Genomic DNA, 17,577 nt, shown 5'->3' with positions numbered 1-17,577 from the left:
GCTGGGAAGGTGGCCTCGTCCATTCCTCCACATGCCAACAGCTCCGTGAACTGACCTGGGAAGAACACTCCCAGGTGAACAAGTCACCAGAGACACACCCCACAGAACCGGAGGCAGGCTCACCTTACCACATTTAAACAATCCCACCCAAGCCAATGAGCCTCCCTAGCCACCAAAAGGAGTTGTAGGCTGAGATCTTCGATGTGCTGCATCACTCCCACCAGTCACCCTGGGCTGGGTCAATTACCTATTGGTAAGTGATAAAAACCCTTGCTCCCTCCCAGCAGATGGGAACGAGCAGCCTGGTGTGACACTCTGGATGTGACCAGGAAAACACACTGCCCCCTAAAATGAACACCTTCCATATAAACTGTCTTGTGCATTCTGTGCTTCTTCTTAAAAGACAAAGGAGAGGACTGTGTCTGGCAGAGCACTGACAACTTTACTCCATCCGAGTTGCTTCCTGTTGTTAATTAAGTCATTAGCAGAAGCAGGAAGCTCACAAGACTCCCTGCGAACAATACCCCTTCATCAGCAGGCTCGGGGTTGGAGGGTGAAGGCCCAGCCACCCTGGCCAGGCTCCGTGCTCTGTGAAAGAGCCCCTGAAGCATCAGCTCTGGTCATGGGTTGAGGCGACAGACCTCAGCTGAAGGAAGCCTGGGTCCCTCTGGAGCCTGTCCTGGGTGCCCATCCCTGCATCCACTGGACCCCAGTGAGATCCTTTCCACCACAGGAAAGGCAGGAAGCCAAGGACGCCACTGTCCACGCCTGTCCCCCTGCCCCCACCCAGGGCAGCCCAGTGGGCTTCCTTTTAATGAAGGCAGACACAGGGGCTCCCACTCCCACATTCCTCCTGAAAAGCCCCGGAAAAGGCAGGACAGTGCAAACAGGCTCCCTTTGTCCTTCTAGGAAGGGTGAGTTGTTTTTTCTCCCCAGACTCCTGTCTCATTAGCAGCACAAAGACTGAGGACTGGGGACAGAGGGCATAACAGCATGCATGGCCTGGCCCCACACACCACAGCCCAGCTGAGGGAGAGGAACAAGTGGCACTGGGGGAAGACTGCTAAGCAACAATAGAAAGGTCAGCACACAGACTGACCACAGGTGGCCACCCTCCTACCTGTCCTAGAGGCAGAAAAGCCAAGTGTGCTAATTTGGGGTCAATTCCAAAAATATGTACTGGGAACCTGCTACATACAGATCAAAAGGGGGGGTGCAGAATGGAGGTGAGACTGGGGATGAGTATGAGAGCAGCCCAACCGGATTACGACAGTGTTCAGCAGGCCTCAGGAGGTCGGAGACAAGAGCCTGGGAAACGGGTGGTGGAAGAGGTGGAAAATGTGGCAGAACCCCCCCCCCCCGCCCCCACCTGTGAAGGTGGCCTCGTCCATTCCTTCACGCGCCAACAGCTCCATGAACTGACCTGGGAAGAACACTCCCAGGTGAACACATATAGAAGGACTGGCAGAAGTTGACTATGCAAAGAAGCATCAAAAATGGTTCCAAATCTCCAGGCTGGGTAGCTAAGAGCAGGCCAAGGTGTGACATCTGGGGCTGGAATTCCCCCAGAGGCAGGTGCTGTTGGGATGGGGAGAAACTGGGAGGTGGCCCTAGCTGGAGGAGCCCTTGCTGGGGGCATGCCTTTGAAGTGTTACTGTATCCTGCCCCATGCTCTTTTTTTCTCTCTTCCTGGCCACCCCTGCTCCCTGCCATGAAGTTCTGCCTCACCACAGTCAGTTACTATGGACTCAAAGCTCTGAAACCATGAGCCAAAACACCTTCCTCCTTTAAGTTGTTTTTCTCAGTTGTTTTGTCACAGTAATGGAAAGCTGACTAACACACAAATGGTACATTTACAGACGTGTGCGTTAGGGAACAGAGTGGGGCTCGTTTTTTTTTTTTTTTTAAAGGGGTGCTTTAGGCAGTACTGGGGATCAAACCCAGGGCCTCATGTGGACTAAGCAAGTGCTCTGCCACTGAGAGACATATTCAGTCCTTCTCATTTCTTATGTTTTCCTTTTTTTATTGATATTTTTTATATATGACAGCAGAATGCATTACAATTCATAGTGCACATATAGAGCATAGTTTTTCATATCTGTGGTTGTATATAAAGTATATTCTACCAACTAAGCTATATCCCCAGCCCCTTCATTTTTCATTTAAAACAAGGTCTAAGTTGTTGAGGCTGGCCTTGAACTTGTGATCTTGCCTCAGCTTCCCAGGATGCTAGGATTACTGTGCCTGGCTATATTTCTGGAGGGGAGAAAGGAAAGAAGTGGATGCAGACAGGGAGGTGAGCCATGGGAGCACAGATAAGAAGCTGAGAAAGGGAAATCTTGGTGCGGGGGCGTGGAAATGTCTGCTGGTTGGCAGCTTCTCAGTAAGGCTAAGTGCCCTACTAGAGAGCAGGGCCTGCGGGGGCCGCCTGGCACACCCTGTCGCTTACCAAGCGCTGGCCGAGCCTGGTGATGGTGCCTTCACTGCTCACATAAGCAAAGCCACTGCACTGTGCCCCAGCTGACCCTCTCAAGGGGCTCAGCTGTCCTGTGCAAACAGCCACAGGACAGGCTGTGGAGATCACACCCCTGCTCATCCCAGGTGCACCCCCCCACCCCCCACCCCCGTGGACAGTTATTCAAAGGCAAATAGGGAGCTGTGCATCCCATTCCTTTTCAGGCCATGGAATCAGGCCAAAGGGTAAACACTCCACCCTGGAGTTCAGCTGTCACTCCAGCCAGCAGGGCACTGCCAACCTTGCCTTCTCCACCAGGTTGCTGCTAGATGGTATTAATCAAGACGGACCCAGAGGCAGAAACCCTCCAACACACATGCGCATCCACACACCTCACAAGCTGGGAAACATGGAGCACTCCTAGCCAGACCAAGCCTCCTGCTCAAAACCAGGCAGCCCAGACCACAAGCAATGGAAATGTGTGAGGAGATAAGTACACTTGCTCTGACTGAAACATTCTGCAATGTATGCACACAGTGAACACCACGTGGCGCCCCATGAGCATGGACAATGCTCATGTTTTTATGTTATTAGTTAGAAAAAAAGAAAGATGCAGAACTGGCCTGCCGATGTCTGATCATGACATACAACTTCCTATGCTTTCAAACAGCACCCCCCTTTTTTCCCCAGAAAAGCACATCTTGGCTGTAATATATTTCCTTTCGCTATCAGAGCCTTTTTTGTGTCTTATAAGCATTTGTTTCTCAACTGCCATTGAGGGTAGAGGAGGGGAGGAGAATGACAGCTCCCCTCCTTTGTACCCAGGGAGACCTCTGCCCCTTCTGGAATGTTCTCTTGCTAGTAATTAAAGAACTTACAAATATGAGTCATAGCCCTGGGCTCACAGATGACATGCTAAATATTCTGAGAGCATGTCTGATTAAGGAAATGAACAAACCACTCCAAAGCGAGAGGGCAGAAAATGTGAGAATGTCCCAGGAAAGCCAAACTGTCATAGAAAGGAGCAGACATGCCAGTCACCTCCTCGGAGCAAGCCAAGAAACAAGTGGTGGGATTTCATCCATTATAAATGGGACAGTCAGGCGCACCCTGCCGACGTCAGTGGGGCCTGAATGAAGAACAAAGGGTCCCTGTAAACAGACCCAGGGACTTTCACCATCACCAACTGAGTAGGGGCTTCTCTAGTTCCTGAGAATTCTCTAGAAGGTCCACCCAGTCCTAACCTCCAAAGTGGTTAAGCCTTTTTATCCTCAAAGTCATAAAATCCAAAGCTCAGATGTTATTAATTCCAATTTTAAAAGAGATTCCCCCAAACAAAGGAAGCCTGGCTCTCTCTCTCCTGGCTAAAGGCTTCAGTCACTTGTGGAGATGAAGCACTGCCCTGGCATGTCCCACACAGGTCACCTAAGGACAAGGAGCAGCAGAGTGGCTCTCACAGTTCCTGGGGAAGAGCCCGGGGACCCCAGGAAAGACGTGTGTGCTCTGTAACGAAGCCTGTCGGGGAGAGGCTCCTCCTCAAGCCTGCCTCAAGTGCATGGGGAATCTCCTTCAGCCCTGCCTCAGCCTGAACCCCCAGTTTTCTCCACCCTAGAAGTTAACTCCTACTGCCAACAGTAAGGAAATGACCATGTAACATTGTATGTGGATGTCTTGTGATTTTCACTTTCCTAATGTCTCTCTTTCATACTCAGGAACACGGTAAGACCTCTCTCAAGAGTGGAGATCTCTCTGAGATAACCCTAGTCTGCTAGTCTCAGCCTGTCGTCGACCAGCTGACCATCCACTCCACCCACCCCACCTGGGGGCCCTGGCAGAGGTGGGAACCTGAGAGAACAAAGGAGGGAGGGAGCTCCTCCTCAGCTGCACCTGACCCTCCTTGACACCTGCCCGGGAGGACTTCTGCAGGGAGGCTTCCTCCCAGGCAAATGAACTGGTTGGCTGTCCCTCAAGGGGCCAAATCGCCAGGTGGACCAAATCGCCAGGGCTGGGTGGGCCGCATGGTCAACTGGTGACATAGAACACCCCTGTGGCTCTGCCTCTCTACACAGGGTCCACAGGCCCTTTCCACCCCGGTGCCTCTCCTGACAGAAGAGCTGGACATTCTGTGGACCAAAGCCAGGTGACAGGAAAGACTTCAGCACCAGGAAAAAGACTTACAGTGTGGACTAAACTACCACTGAGCACGATTCCCTAAGCCTGAGGCTTCATACTTTCATCAATAAAAAAATGATTTTAAAACCCACTATAGACATAAAATCCACACCAACTGAAAAGCACAATGTATCCGCTGGAACTTACAGGGGCAAAAATAACATCCCTCCTTTGACATACTGAGAGGATCACAAAGGGGAAATGTCTCCAGTGCCACACTTGCACACAGTAGGTACTCAATGACACAACAGGTGCCATGTTCACACATGGTAGGAACTCAACAACATAATGGGTCTGTGCTTGCACATAGTAGGTACTCTACAACATAGCAGGTGCCCTCCTCACATAGCACACAGTAGGTACTTGACAAAATAACAGGTGCCCTCCTCACATAGCACACACTAGGTACTCAACAATGTAATGGGTGCCCCGCTCACACACAGTAGGTACTCAGCTGAAGACACAACAGGAGCTCCCTTTCCAGCCAACCTTCCGGCATATACTCACTGCGTCTCGGCTCCCAGCAGCATTTCCACTTTCTCATTTGCGTGGTTACTCAGGACCGTCAGGGTGAAGAGGTGACTAGCGGAGCTCTGTCGTGAATACAGCATGGTGGAACTGTTCTTCCCTGGAGAGGAATTGAGGTCTTCATTGTCACAACATTCCACCAACAGCTGATCTCTTAAGGAATAATCGTTGACGTTGTAACTTTCCTCACTATAAGGAAATGGGAAAAGGACGTGTTGATTACGCTGGACGAGGCGGTGATGCTGTCAGCTTCCCAATCACATTTTGGGAGGAGGAGAAGGAGAAAGACCTAATTTACAGTGTGAGTTGGAACCTCAATAACATCTGCTGATTGTGAGCCAAGGTGATCCCCCTCAATTAAGCCTCTTAGTTATTACTGTAATTATAACAGTCTAAATGGCCTCTGGGGTGGAAGGGCAGTGTTTAAGAGTCTCAAATGCTCTAGGTGTCATCAGATGTCATCCTGGAACTGTCTCGCGAATGAGATCACCATGCCTCCTGGTCACGCTCCACCGCGCACTCCCCCCAGGATGAAGAGGAGCCACGGGCCTGGCAGGCACTCTACCTCCCAAGGGCAGAGGAGGGAAGCAGAACCTCAGAGGCCTGCCTGCTCCTGGCCCAACGCCCATCCCTGCTCTCCCACCCTCCCCGCCCTGGCACCTGCTTCAAAAGCCACGGGGTTAACCCGGCCATGCCCTGAACTTGCTCACCCCAGCACCCCAGGGTCCTCCATTCTGGGACTCTCTTCCCACCCACTGTGAACCTGCCTAGTCCAGCGCCCACTCCCTCAGCAGCTAGGCTGCTCCGAGCACCTCCCATGGTGTCCTCTGGGAGTGCCCTTCCTTGAGGAATTGGTGACAGCTCCCGACTCCTCAGCATCTTCCCTAAGTGCAGTTCTCTGGTGGGCGCTGCACCCCCACCGCTCTCTGCAGCCTGCTTTCCTCCTGGCTTCTAGACAGCGATCGCTCCTCCTCCGGAAAAGACCTCAGCTCTGATGCTGCTGCCACCCCCACGACCCGAGTCCCTCCCCACGAGTGTGGTGTCACGGCCTCCTTCCTGCACAACAGAGCACTACCTACATCATCCCTGAATTTCCATGCAGAGGGCCCTACTGTCACCTGGTCTCTTAGTTCCTTACTTCATCATCCCAATGACCTTGTCCTCTGCTCTACATCAGTCACCTTGTCACCGCCGACTGCAACCTCTCCCTCCAGCACACAGTCTTCCCCACTCACCCCTGTCCTAACCCCCAGTTCCACAACCCGCTGCCTGCCACTGTTCCCCTCCTCAGATCCCCTGTGTCCTCTGATCAAACACAGTGACCGAGTTCTTGTAACCCAGCCATAATCACTCCTTGCACACGTGCATGTCCCCACGCTGTGCGTGCCTGGTGAATCCTGGTTGCACACTGCTCTCCTTCCATTCTGCATCCTGGCAGCTGGATGTGGGAAAGCTCAACAGATAGCTGTCAAATATAAGGATAGATTCAAAACATTCTGACCCTCTTCTCAGAACACTGAATCATTACTTTACTTAATAACAAATGCAAATACATGAACTCAGGGAAGCTGAGGGAAAATAAAATTCCTTGTGCCTGATCAAATGTACTAGGAATTCCAGAACAAGCCTCTTTATTCAAGAGATTTTGGAATTTCTTTTATTCCATGAGGGTACCTACCAACCACTCCCTTGCAACTCTCTTTGAAAAAAGCTATCTTTTCTAAAATTTAGATAGACCATCCCCTCACAAAACAGCAAATGCCGTCATCATCTGTAAAAGCCAAAGACTGCCTTCTGATGAAGACTATTGTTGCTCAGGTAACAAGTGATATAATGGGAACTTCCCGTGGCATCTCGTGTCCAGAGCCCTCCTCAGCCCTCCCACGCCGGACACGCACTTCCCATACCCAGAACCAGGTGCATCTGGCACACAGATGCTTCTAGGAGAAGAACAGGCCACATGGACAAACACTCATGGCTGCATTTCTCAAGGATCTCCTTCACCAGAAGCAAAGTAGGTGATGTGAAGTTTGTAACGTCCTGAGGATTTAACAGACAGGATTCGACAGCTCAAGACACAGGGTAAAAACCGAAAAGAAAAAAGGCTTTAAAAATTAGCAAAATCTCAGCAACAATAACATCAAAAGCAAGTGATAAAGAGGAGGAATGGGGGTTTTCTTGCGACTGTCCTCTCTCTGCACCTCCAAATTATGCCTCTGCCCCAATTCACAAATTAAGAGAGAGGGCCAATGGGTCAAAAGCGTGAATTTCCCTTCAGACAGAGCAACTGAGGGCCTAACACTGTGATATGGGCATCTAGGTAGGCCCTGGACACCACTGCATGGCATCACAGGCACTTCCAAAGAAATAAGATCAAAGAGATGAACTAGCTGTCTTTCAAGATGACTGGAGTCCAAGAGCTCAGCATCAGGGGGCAGCACCTGTTAGACCACAGGCTGAAGGCAAGACCAGGAGCTCGCCGAGGGAACCAGGGGAACGAGTCCCAAGCTTTCACTCCTCCTCTTGGTTGTCAGAGCTCCCGTTACCCCCAGTGTTTGCTCAATGCAAACCCAGCTGGCCTATTTCATCAAGCTGTGGATCCCTGTCTCGCAGGGACAGAGTCAGAAGAAGGTAAATTTAAGAAATGTTTCCCCACTGTCCTTTTGAGCAGTGAGAAGGACCGTGCCACTGACACAGACCAGGTCTCTGTCCTGGCCCTCTCAGACGTCCAGTCTGGAGCTCATCTCCAGCCTCAGTTTCCCCACCTGCAGAGCATGTCCTTGGATAAGTCCTTGGAACTCTGCCCAGTTTGACTTCTGGATCCCAAACAGGATGCAAGGAACATGTTTGCCTGTCTATGTTTTAACTGACCTACCATCAATCCTCCAATACCACCATTTTATCCAGGCCAGTCAGCTTCTGTAGCGTATAATAAATACTGTAGGGATTTACATGCCCTTTGCTGCATTCTTAGTGAGTTTAATATAAAAATAAAATCTTGATTCCATTCAAAAGTAGTAAATTGGTTATTTTTCCTGGTCTGCTACCGTCCAATGGAACTCAATGGAACGCCCGGTGAAAAGGAATCGGCTCTGGCCAGCTCCTGTGTGTTCTCTCTCCCACAGGCTCATGCCCACAGCCTCCCGAAGGTTCACGTGGGACTGGGATGGAGAGCCTTGTCCTGAGGCCAGCCAGCACCTGCCACTCCTCTGTCACAGTGCATAAGTACAGCTGTGTTGGGACAGGAGTTTAGGAGGCTGAGCAGGTCCAGGGCCGGATGCCACCATGCAGGGCCCATTTTCCTCCTCCTCTTACTCAGGTCCAGAAGGTACCGGGCAGCCTGTGCTGGGCTGGGTGAGAAGCCCCTTGCCTTGGGGAAGCTGATGGGAATCAGACTTCCCGTCTGTGGCTGTCATTGAACAAACATATGGTTTACACAGGACCATATGCAACAATCAGGACCACGGAATTAGGAAGTCAGATTGCTCAGGGAAAAAGCAAATGGAAAAACCACCTTTCCTTATAGGAGACGTTTACGGGGACACTTCCTTTCATTGTCTCATCTGTGCTCCAAGTTGGCAGCTGCTCCTCCAGGCTGGTTGGGGGGAGGGGCAGGCGGCAGCCCCCATCAGCCCCCATCAAACCCCATCAAACATACAGAAGCCTGAGGCTCTGTGCACAAACAGGGGTGGTGTCCCTGCTGAAACACCGTCCAGCTACTGATAGTTAAGGTTTCTTTTTTAACAAAATGAAGAACTGTGGATAGAGAGCAGTGTATTATGACAAACACGCCATTCAATTTAGTTCCCACTGGGAAGAACTCTGTCAGGCAGCTCAGAGGAGGTGTGGTTCTGTTACATGCAACGGAAGTGATCCTTGCCTTACTGTAAACAGCTGCGTTCTTAAGCAGAGTGCTACGAACTTCTACAGAGGGATTTTCCCATTGGGTGTACACTTATTACCTTTAAGTCAGGAAAACCTTCAAAGACCATGTAACATAAATGCACCTTGAAAACACCCAAATGACTTATCTATGTGCAGTGTGATCACAGGGACAGACATCATCTTCCACACATGAATCTTACCTGGGAGAAGGAGGATGAGGGAAGAGGGTGGAGGGATTCCAGGTCATCGACAGTATTTTATATCTATTCTGTTGTTTTAAAGGAGGGCATGTAATGTTGCCACGGGGGAAAAATGGTATCTGTCAAATCTGGATAGAGCTCTTAGCAGCTGATGATTTCCTGTAGGCCTGAACTATTTCATAAGTAAAAGATCTAAAATTCACAGATGCACAGATGTGAAGGCCACCATCACTCAGGGGTCTCCAGGTGCTGGAGGAATAGTGGAGGGCCCTCTGGGTGAGAGACGGTCCTTTCCATCCTAATGGCTACATGCAGACAGCACCACTGGCTGCGATCCACAGACTGAGATGTGAGCTCAGAGTGATAAGTGGTGGGTGAGACCCAAATGAGGGCTTTCCTAGATAAAATGACTCTGTCTTATTAATAAATACCCACACAACATTTAGGATCAAACTGAATGGTTCCTGCTATGTGAACAAAGAAGGGGTATTCAATGTGACAGAGGTATTTATTCTTGTTAAATCAATCTATAATTCTAACACAACTCAAATTTTTTTGAGGGGGGTGGCAGGGAGGGGGAGTAACTGAGCTGATTTTAAAATAATGGGGAAAAACTGACGTGAAGAAATGGCCAGAAGGATGGAAAGAGGTGGGCGTGAACTGGCCCTATGACATACTACGACACACTATAATGCAACAGCAGATGGGCAAGAGCCGGCAGAGGGACTGAGGAGGGGGCATTGAGGGCTCACCCACTGCGACACAAGCATAGCTGGGGACTTGGTCTATGACTGAGGTGGTTCTTCCAACCCACAGGGAATTGACAGTTTTTCAATAAACAACACTAAGAGGATTGGGGAAGCCTCTAAAGGTAACTGGCCCCTCCTCAGCCATTTCCTTGACCAAGCCCTGGTGTGGGGGAGTCACAGGCCAACTGGGTGACCAGCCTGTCCTGCCTGTGGTGGGACAAGCCTTTCAACACGTGGGTCCCTGGGGAGGGCCCGCCTAAGGCTTGTTGGCCAATGTCTTGGCACATACTGGGCATGAGTGATAAAGTGGAAAGTGGTCCCTGGAGGGGGAAGGCAGGTGGGCTGGAGGCTGGGCAGAGCCGGTCTGCAAAGGCCAGCACTCCGCTGCTCTGCCCGGAGCTGGTCGCACACACCTTAGTGCTCTGGACCCCTCCATGGCCTGGGTCTGATAGATGGAAACCCAAGTCACACCTCCATCTTCCCTTTATAAACTGAAAGGAAAAGACGCTGGGGAGAAGGATCCAAACAAGACAGACACACTGCCCTCCGCCCACTCGGAGGCTCCCTTGCCATAGGCTGCTCAGCATGAGCACACTCCGTCCTGAAGAAGACCCTTCCCAGGTGCTGGAGGAAAGCAAAGGTCATGAGTGGGCAGCTGCCTGCCTTCCCTCCCACTCCCAGGCTCCACCAGGTCCAAGCCCTGGGCTCCAGGGTTCTCCTCTGGAGTCTGCAGGACTCAGACGTCAGTGAGCATCTGGGACACTGGAACTACCTGCAGCTGATGCTTCGGGGACAGCTGTGTGTCACCCTTCAGAGCCATCCTGCACACCCTCCTGCTTCTCCTCAGGGATGCCAGGACCTGCCAATCTCCCAGGACTGGTGGCCCAGGAGTGCGTGGGGGAGCTCTTCCTTGTGTCGTTTGGCACAAGCATGCACGAGAGCTCTCCCGCTGCAGATTTCAACTTGCTTCCCTTCCCCTTCAAAAAACATGGCTTTAAACCCCCACGCTTGATCCTGGGCTTAAGGGGAATGAAAATTCCGTAGACCAACACTACTGCGCTCAAGGATGCTGGACTACGCTGACATTTATGCCAAGTTATGGGATTAAAACACTTTTCCACCTGACTGAGACTGGACTTCAGTTTGAAAGCCTGGTTTAGAACTATACCAACAAGTTTTTAGTGGAATAGTATACAATTCTACATAATGAAGTATTCAGCGCGCATGTAAAGGCACAGATTTGATTCAGAGTGTCTGATGAGAATCCCAATTTTGTCACTTATTTGATTTGTGAACTTGAGCAAGTTACTGATCTTTTCTGTGCTTCACTCCATCTTTAAAGTGGGGGTAAAAATACCAACACTGCTAGATTTGTCAACATTCTTATCTCCGTGTGTACAGCTCTCACAATGCTGCCTGGCTTACAGCAAACACCCAGTCACTGCTGGTTATGACTTTTTACTTTTGTAAAATAGTATCATCCATTTAAACTGCTCGGACTTTTGAGGAAGGCCTGGCTTTGCAGCCCAGCAGGTCCACACTGCCAGGGATGCTCTACACCCATCATCCTGGACAAAGAAAGAGACGGGCAGTTCAGAGAGGCCATGAGCACTCTGGGGATGCCACTGGGGTGGCCAGGATGGAGCACAGGATGGGCCACAGGCAGCTTCCCAAGTGGGTAATGAGGTCACTTCAGTTGTGGATAAGTCCCTCCATGGGTTTCAGCCTGACTGCCACTACTGCCTTCAGAACAGGAAAACTCATCCTCGTCCCTTGGGGTCATTGAGAGGGTAGATCAGGACCCCAGATGCCAAGAGGTGTGCGTGCTCATGTTCCTCATGTAAAGGGACACATTCCACATCACCCTCACCCCTACACCCATATCCTTGCTCAGTTACCTGCCACACCCAAGACAATGCAGGTGCCGTGTGGACTGTGGTTGTGCCACACTGTTTAAGGAACAATGACAAGAAAAAGCTCTGGGAATGTTCAGTGCAGACACCACTCGTTTGGTTTGGTTTCCCCGTATTTTCCATCCAGCCCTGGTGGAAGGCTTGGACATGGAGGGCCAGCCGTGACATGACTGTCATCAGGGGTCAGGGACGCTGTGAGAAGTCATTACTATAAAAGTGATTTTGTAAAGAATAAAGTAGAACAGCAGGTACCACTCACCCATGTGCCATCTGTTGTGCTAATTGGAGATGAAGACACAAATAAAGGTGTTTATTCCTAAATTCTGTTGATTTTGAAAGCCATAAGCCCAGTTCTGGGTCTAGAGAGTGCCATGCCTTTGGATGTACACCAATGGCAAATTTAGATCACAATTTTTAGACAATAAATTACACTAGCAGGGCAACAATTTGATTCATAGCAAGATCTTTAGGGAGAGAAGCACAATACTGAAGATCAAATTGACAGTATGTATCAATTACTTACTTAGCAGGGACCATTCATAATGTGAAAAGCCTAATAGGCATCACCTGATTTAATGTTCCTGGACTCCATGATAAAGATATCACTATGGTCCCAATTTACAGACGAGAACACGGAGGCACTGAGAGATGGAGTCCACTGAGAGATGGTTGTCTGACCCCAGGCATCATGTCATGCTTCTCACGAGTGGCAGCTTCAACAATGAATAGCAAAGTCAACTCTCCACACAGACTCGGAGGAAGTCACATCTCACCATGTCACAGAACTCCAGAGTGCTGGTACAGTGACACAGACAAAGGAAGAGGAGGAAGAACTGACACTCCTCCACTGCCACCTCACCACGTGAAGTTGGAACCAAATGCTCTGACAGTCAGAAACACCGCAATCTAATGTTCCAGGAGGAAAAGGGCTTTAAATTAGTTTTGCTGCTTTCCCTTTATCCAAGATTCTCTTCACTTCCCAAGGAAGGAGTTTATTCTGCAAAGGAAGACAGGCGACACCAGGGGACTTTGGTTTTCTACGACGGAAAGAACGTTTTCACAGAAAACCTCAAAGCAGAACCGGACCAGGTCACAACCCTTGCAGGGAGCCTGCAGGGCTATAAGCCTCCTGCATTCAAGCTCCTCAGAAAATGCAAGCTCTGATTGAAGTCCCTGGGCTCGCAATGATGGCCCGGTGGCACTCTATTACAGAAAATCCTTTTATTAAGCCTGCGGACTGGTTAACGAGTCACAGAGCTCAAGTTCTATCGACACACACTGTGATCATGGATCAGGCACCAGGAAGTGGGAATCCACTGTCCTGGAGGTCGGCAGGAAGGAAATGTTACAAAAGGAGACTTCCCCAGAGTCCCATGCTAGATGAGCCAAAGGTACACAAAATCTGGCAAGTACAAGTTGGTGCCAATTCCCCTTTCCTGCAACTGGCAGAACTATAGAATATCAAAACCTTGCATTGAAAATGGTGCTTCTCAAAGCAAACAAAAAAAGTGTAAGTTTCTAGGCATTTTTCCCAATGATAATATGGAATGAAGAAAAATACTCCAGATGCACAAAACCAAAAAGGAACAAACACAAAGAAATTGAGAGTTAAATTAGAACTTGCAAGGCTGAGACACCTGGAGTACCACTGACCCAAAATGCCTGGGATCAAAAGTGTGCTGGGTTTCTTATTATTATTATTATTTTTAGATTTTGGAGTGTCCGCATATATGTAATGATGAATCTTGAAGAGGGAGCCAAGTCTAACCCTGAGATTCATTTCCGTTTCATGCACACCTTATACACATAGCCTGGAGGTAATTTTACATGGTACCTCAAATATCTTTGTGCATGAAATTAAGTTGCCCAGTGTGAAATTTTCCACTTTTCATTTCAGCACTCAATGTATTAGATCCTGGAGCATTTCTGATTTCAGATTCTGGGGTCAGGGATGCTCCACCTGAACTCACTCAGAGCCCTCATCTGTAGCGTGGGAACAGCCCTGGGTACTGTGATGAGCCACTCATGCAGGGCACATACTCTGAACAGTGGGCAGGGCACACTGCACATTCTCCAATCCTGGGCTCTTGCCGCCTTCACCGTCACTGACTGGTGTGATGGAAAACAGTGCCTGAAAACATCATGGCTAGCTCATCAGGAGGGAGAGGGCTGAAAAGATGAACAGAAACCAGTCAGAGAGGACTCTACCTGCTGCGATAGGGAACGTGGCGCGACGAGATTCTGGCCTCTTCTGCTCTGTGCCCAGTGCTCTGCCTCCCACGCACCTTTGTGAGGCAAAGTCCTCTTCATGCTTTAGGCTTTAGATTGACTTACACCTCCTCTGGGAGCTTCCATCCATCTCTCTGCATGGGGATGATGTCTGCTGCTCTGTAGTCCTGCACACCCACGCACCTCCCTCTCTACAACACTTGGAGTCAACTGTGTGTCCATGTCTGTTTCACTGACCTTTGCTTCCTCAGTGTGCAGCAAAGCACCCAGTGTGGGAGGGTCTTTTTTGGGGAGAGTGGGTAACTAGGGATTGAACTCGGGAGTACTGGACCACTGAGCCACATCCCCAGCCCCATTTTGTATTTTATTTAAGGAACTGAGTTGCTTAGAGCCTCGATGTTGCTGAGGCTGGCTGTGAACTCATGATCCTCCTGCCTCAGCCTTCCGAGCCGCTGGGATTACAGGCGTCCTGCCCCACGCATGAGGACCATTCAACAAACACTTGCAGAACATGGACCCACAGGGTGGGTGCTGGAAGGTAAGCCATTCAAATGAAAGCGTTGTTCAGCGGGCAGATACCCCACTCCATTCTACCTCCATGCTGAAATTTCCTTCAACTCTCTTTTAATTTTAGAAGACATGTGATTTTTGTATTTTACTCTTCTATTCTTGTTATATATTCACTTTTAAGTAAAGGGTTTTTTAGGCTGAAGACAATGAGCACTTATTGTCCGCTAGCCAAGCTCCGCTTGGACAATTCAGTGTTTGGTGGCAACACACACAGCTTCTCATCAGGAGCCAGCTGAGCTCATGACTTCTTCTCCCGCAGGCCTGAGCAGCACATTGGCCACATCAAAGTCACAGGTGTCTTCAGAGCCTGTGTGATCTGGTGTCCACTGCTCTTGAGGGCCATTGTGAGCACAGGTGCAAGGCCTGCTATCTCAGACTCAGGGGTCGGGTGAGCGTGAGGGAGGCAAGGTGATCCAGCTTCTTTTTTCTGGGGACGCTCTTCCAAGGGCACATGGGTGACACATGGAACGCAGTTGGGCAACCACCAGGAGGTGGGGATGTGTGGCTCTTCTCCCTGTGTCCCCAAGTGCCTTCCCTCACCATCTTCCTGCAACTGGGAGCCTTTGACCTGGCCAGAGCTGTGGGCCGGGCAGGCACAGCCGTCTTCACTTCTGGTGCCACCTTCATGAAATGGTAAATGAACATTTTTTGGTTACTCAACTTTGGCCAGAACAAATCTGGAGCGTAGTTGATCAGGTGGTTCCTCACTGCACTGAAATGTGACCTGCAGATCTCTCCAGAAACAACACAGCCTCAAGGTAAAGAGCGCGTTAGGCCGGATTTGCGAAGCTGCTCAATAGAGGAAGCTCTTTCTACTGGCTTCTGGTTTGTATTCCTGGATCAACTAACTTTTAGGCAGCACGTGTTCTCAGACAAAAGGTTTAAGCAATAAAAATGTTGAATTATCTCCCTTTGTCTAGTTGAGCGGGTCTGGGAAGCCCCACAGATACTTTTTCCCCCTGGGAGAGATGCTGCTGGAGTTTCCGAGGTTTGGAAAGACTTCTCAGGCGAGGGCGGCTGACATGGGACAGTCCCTTCTGCAGCACAGAAGCTGGGAGAGCAGTACAGACTCAGTGGGTCGTACCCAGTGCCTTTCTGTTCTGCAGCTGCTCTGCACTCACCCTGGCCCCAGGCACAGGCGTCAGGATGCAGGAAGGACCACAGGTGAGCAGCAGAGGCTGCCCAGGAGCTGTCTTCGAGTGGCTCTTCTTTTCCATCAGCAGAGACAAACATCCCAGAGAGTCCTCAGAAGACTTCCCATGTCTTACATTCATTCTTGGGTCACAAGACTCCTTGTCACAGGCAGGCTGGGAAAGGAAGAGAGCAGCCACACTCGTCCTGGGTCAGTCAAGATGCACCCGGGCCTGGGCACGAGGGCTTGACGGCAAGGAGCAGGACAGGGTGGCAAAGCTGGACAGATACTAATAGCTCCAGCCGTGACCGCAGAGCCCCTTCTGCACAGATGTCCATCTCCAACAGCCTGGGAAGCAGGAAGAGCTCTGGGAGCACCGGCCCTTGGCCTTCAGGATGAACAGGGTGACGCGCACACTCACTTCAAAGGAAACAGCTGCCGCTGCAGGCCTGCAGCCCACTTCCCTTGGTCAGTGTCAGTCCTCCTGCTGCGGCCAGTGAGCAAGCGACCTGCAGGCAGAGCCTCCAGGCTCCAGGCGCACCCTTCAGAGCAGGCCTCGGCTGGGTGCTGCTGGCGGTGAGGAACTGCCCAAGGCAGAGGTGGCCTGAAGCTGTCCTACAAAAGGCCAGCTAAGACCGCCAGGCAGTTTCGCCAGGGACAGACGAGTAGATCTATGTTTTTTAAATTTATTTGGGATGCCGGAGATTAAACCCAGGGCCTTCACATGTTAGCCAAGCACTCCACCACTGAGCACATACAGCTTCAGCCCCTTTTATTTTATTTTGAGAAAGGATCTTGCTCAGTTGCCCAGGCTAGTCTCTGAGACTGTAGCTGTGCACTGCCGCACGAGGCTAGGTTTGTCTTCTAAATTGGTTCCCTGGCCGTGGGATGTAAAATGGATGAGGGCGGCACCATGAATCCAGTTGGGTGTGTCTCATAGGAAGAGTTCAAGGGGCCGGGACCAGGGTGGTGGCAACAGATGGAGAAAAGCTATTTCATGAGCCATTTGTAAGAATGGTGTGACTAGGCAAGGGTCACAGTGACAGGACAAAGTCGGGCTGTCTTCCAGGGTTACTGTGGAGCAACGAGGTGGACAGAGATGCCTTTCACTACAGAAGGAATAAACCCCAGAGAAGGAATGAGTTTAATGGAGAAGATGTGGACAGAAAGCAATCTGAGAGACCTCAGATGGAGGTGTATATACTCAGTGGTGGAGTGCTTGCCTAACATGTGAAGGCCCTGGGTTTAATCTCTGGCATCCCAAATAAATTAATTAATTTAAAAAAATATAGATCTACCTTGCATGTTACCTTCCATGGAGATGAGGTCTTTGCAGATGTCATCAAGTTAAGGCCATACTGTTACAGGGGGCCTAAACTACTGGTAATACCTGGTGTCCTTAGAAGAGGAGGCAGATTTAGAGGCACAGAGACACTGGAGAGACAAAGGCCACATGGAGACATGGACGGAGAGCAGAGGGAGGGTCTACAAGTCAGGGGATGACAGAAGCCCTTAGCCTGATTCTTATCTAGCCTTCGGAGGGGCTGGGGACACTGCCAACATCTTAATTTGGGACTTCTGGCCTACTGAACTGTGAGAGAGGCAAATATTGTCTTAAACTGCACTCTGTGGGTCTCTGAAAGAGCAATTGCAGGACTCTAACAAGCACCAGGACAAAAGTTTGCCTCTGGCTTCAGACAAAACTGGGAAGGAAGACCTGTTATGGTCTAGATGTGATGGGTCC

General features: G+C 50.2%; 1 protein-coding gene across 1 annotated transcript in view; it reads right to left on the bottom strand.

Annotated features, from left to right (window-relative positions):
* The window catches only part of Arhgef26 (Rho guanine nucleotide exchange factor 26), a 99,333-nt gene that overhangs the window by 6,771 nt on the left and 74,985 nt on the right, over positions 1-17,577 (bottom strand). The window contains exon 11 of the mRNA XM_027934045.2: positions 5,135-5,344. Within this exon, the coding sequence (XP_027789846.2) occupies positions 5,135-5,344 (210 nt within the window). The remainder of the gene's footprint in view (positions 1-5,134; positions 5,345-17,577) is intronic.

This window comes from Marmota flaviventris, chromosome 8, assembly GCF_047511675.1.
Source record: "Marmota flaviventris isolate mMarFla1 chromosome 8, mMarFla1.hap1, whole genome shotgun sequence".
NCBI classification, from domain to species: Eukaryota; Metazoa; Chordata; class Mammalia; order Rodentia; family Sciuridae; genus Marmota; species Marmota flaviventris.
Note: the sequence above shows the minus strand (reverse complement) of the source record. Positions and strands in the feature narration are given on the sequence as shown.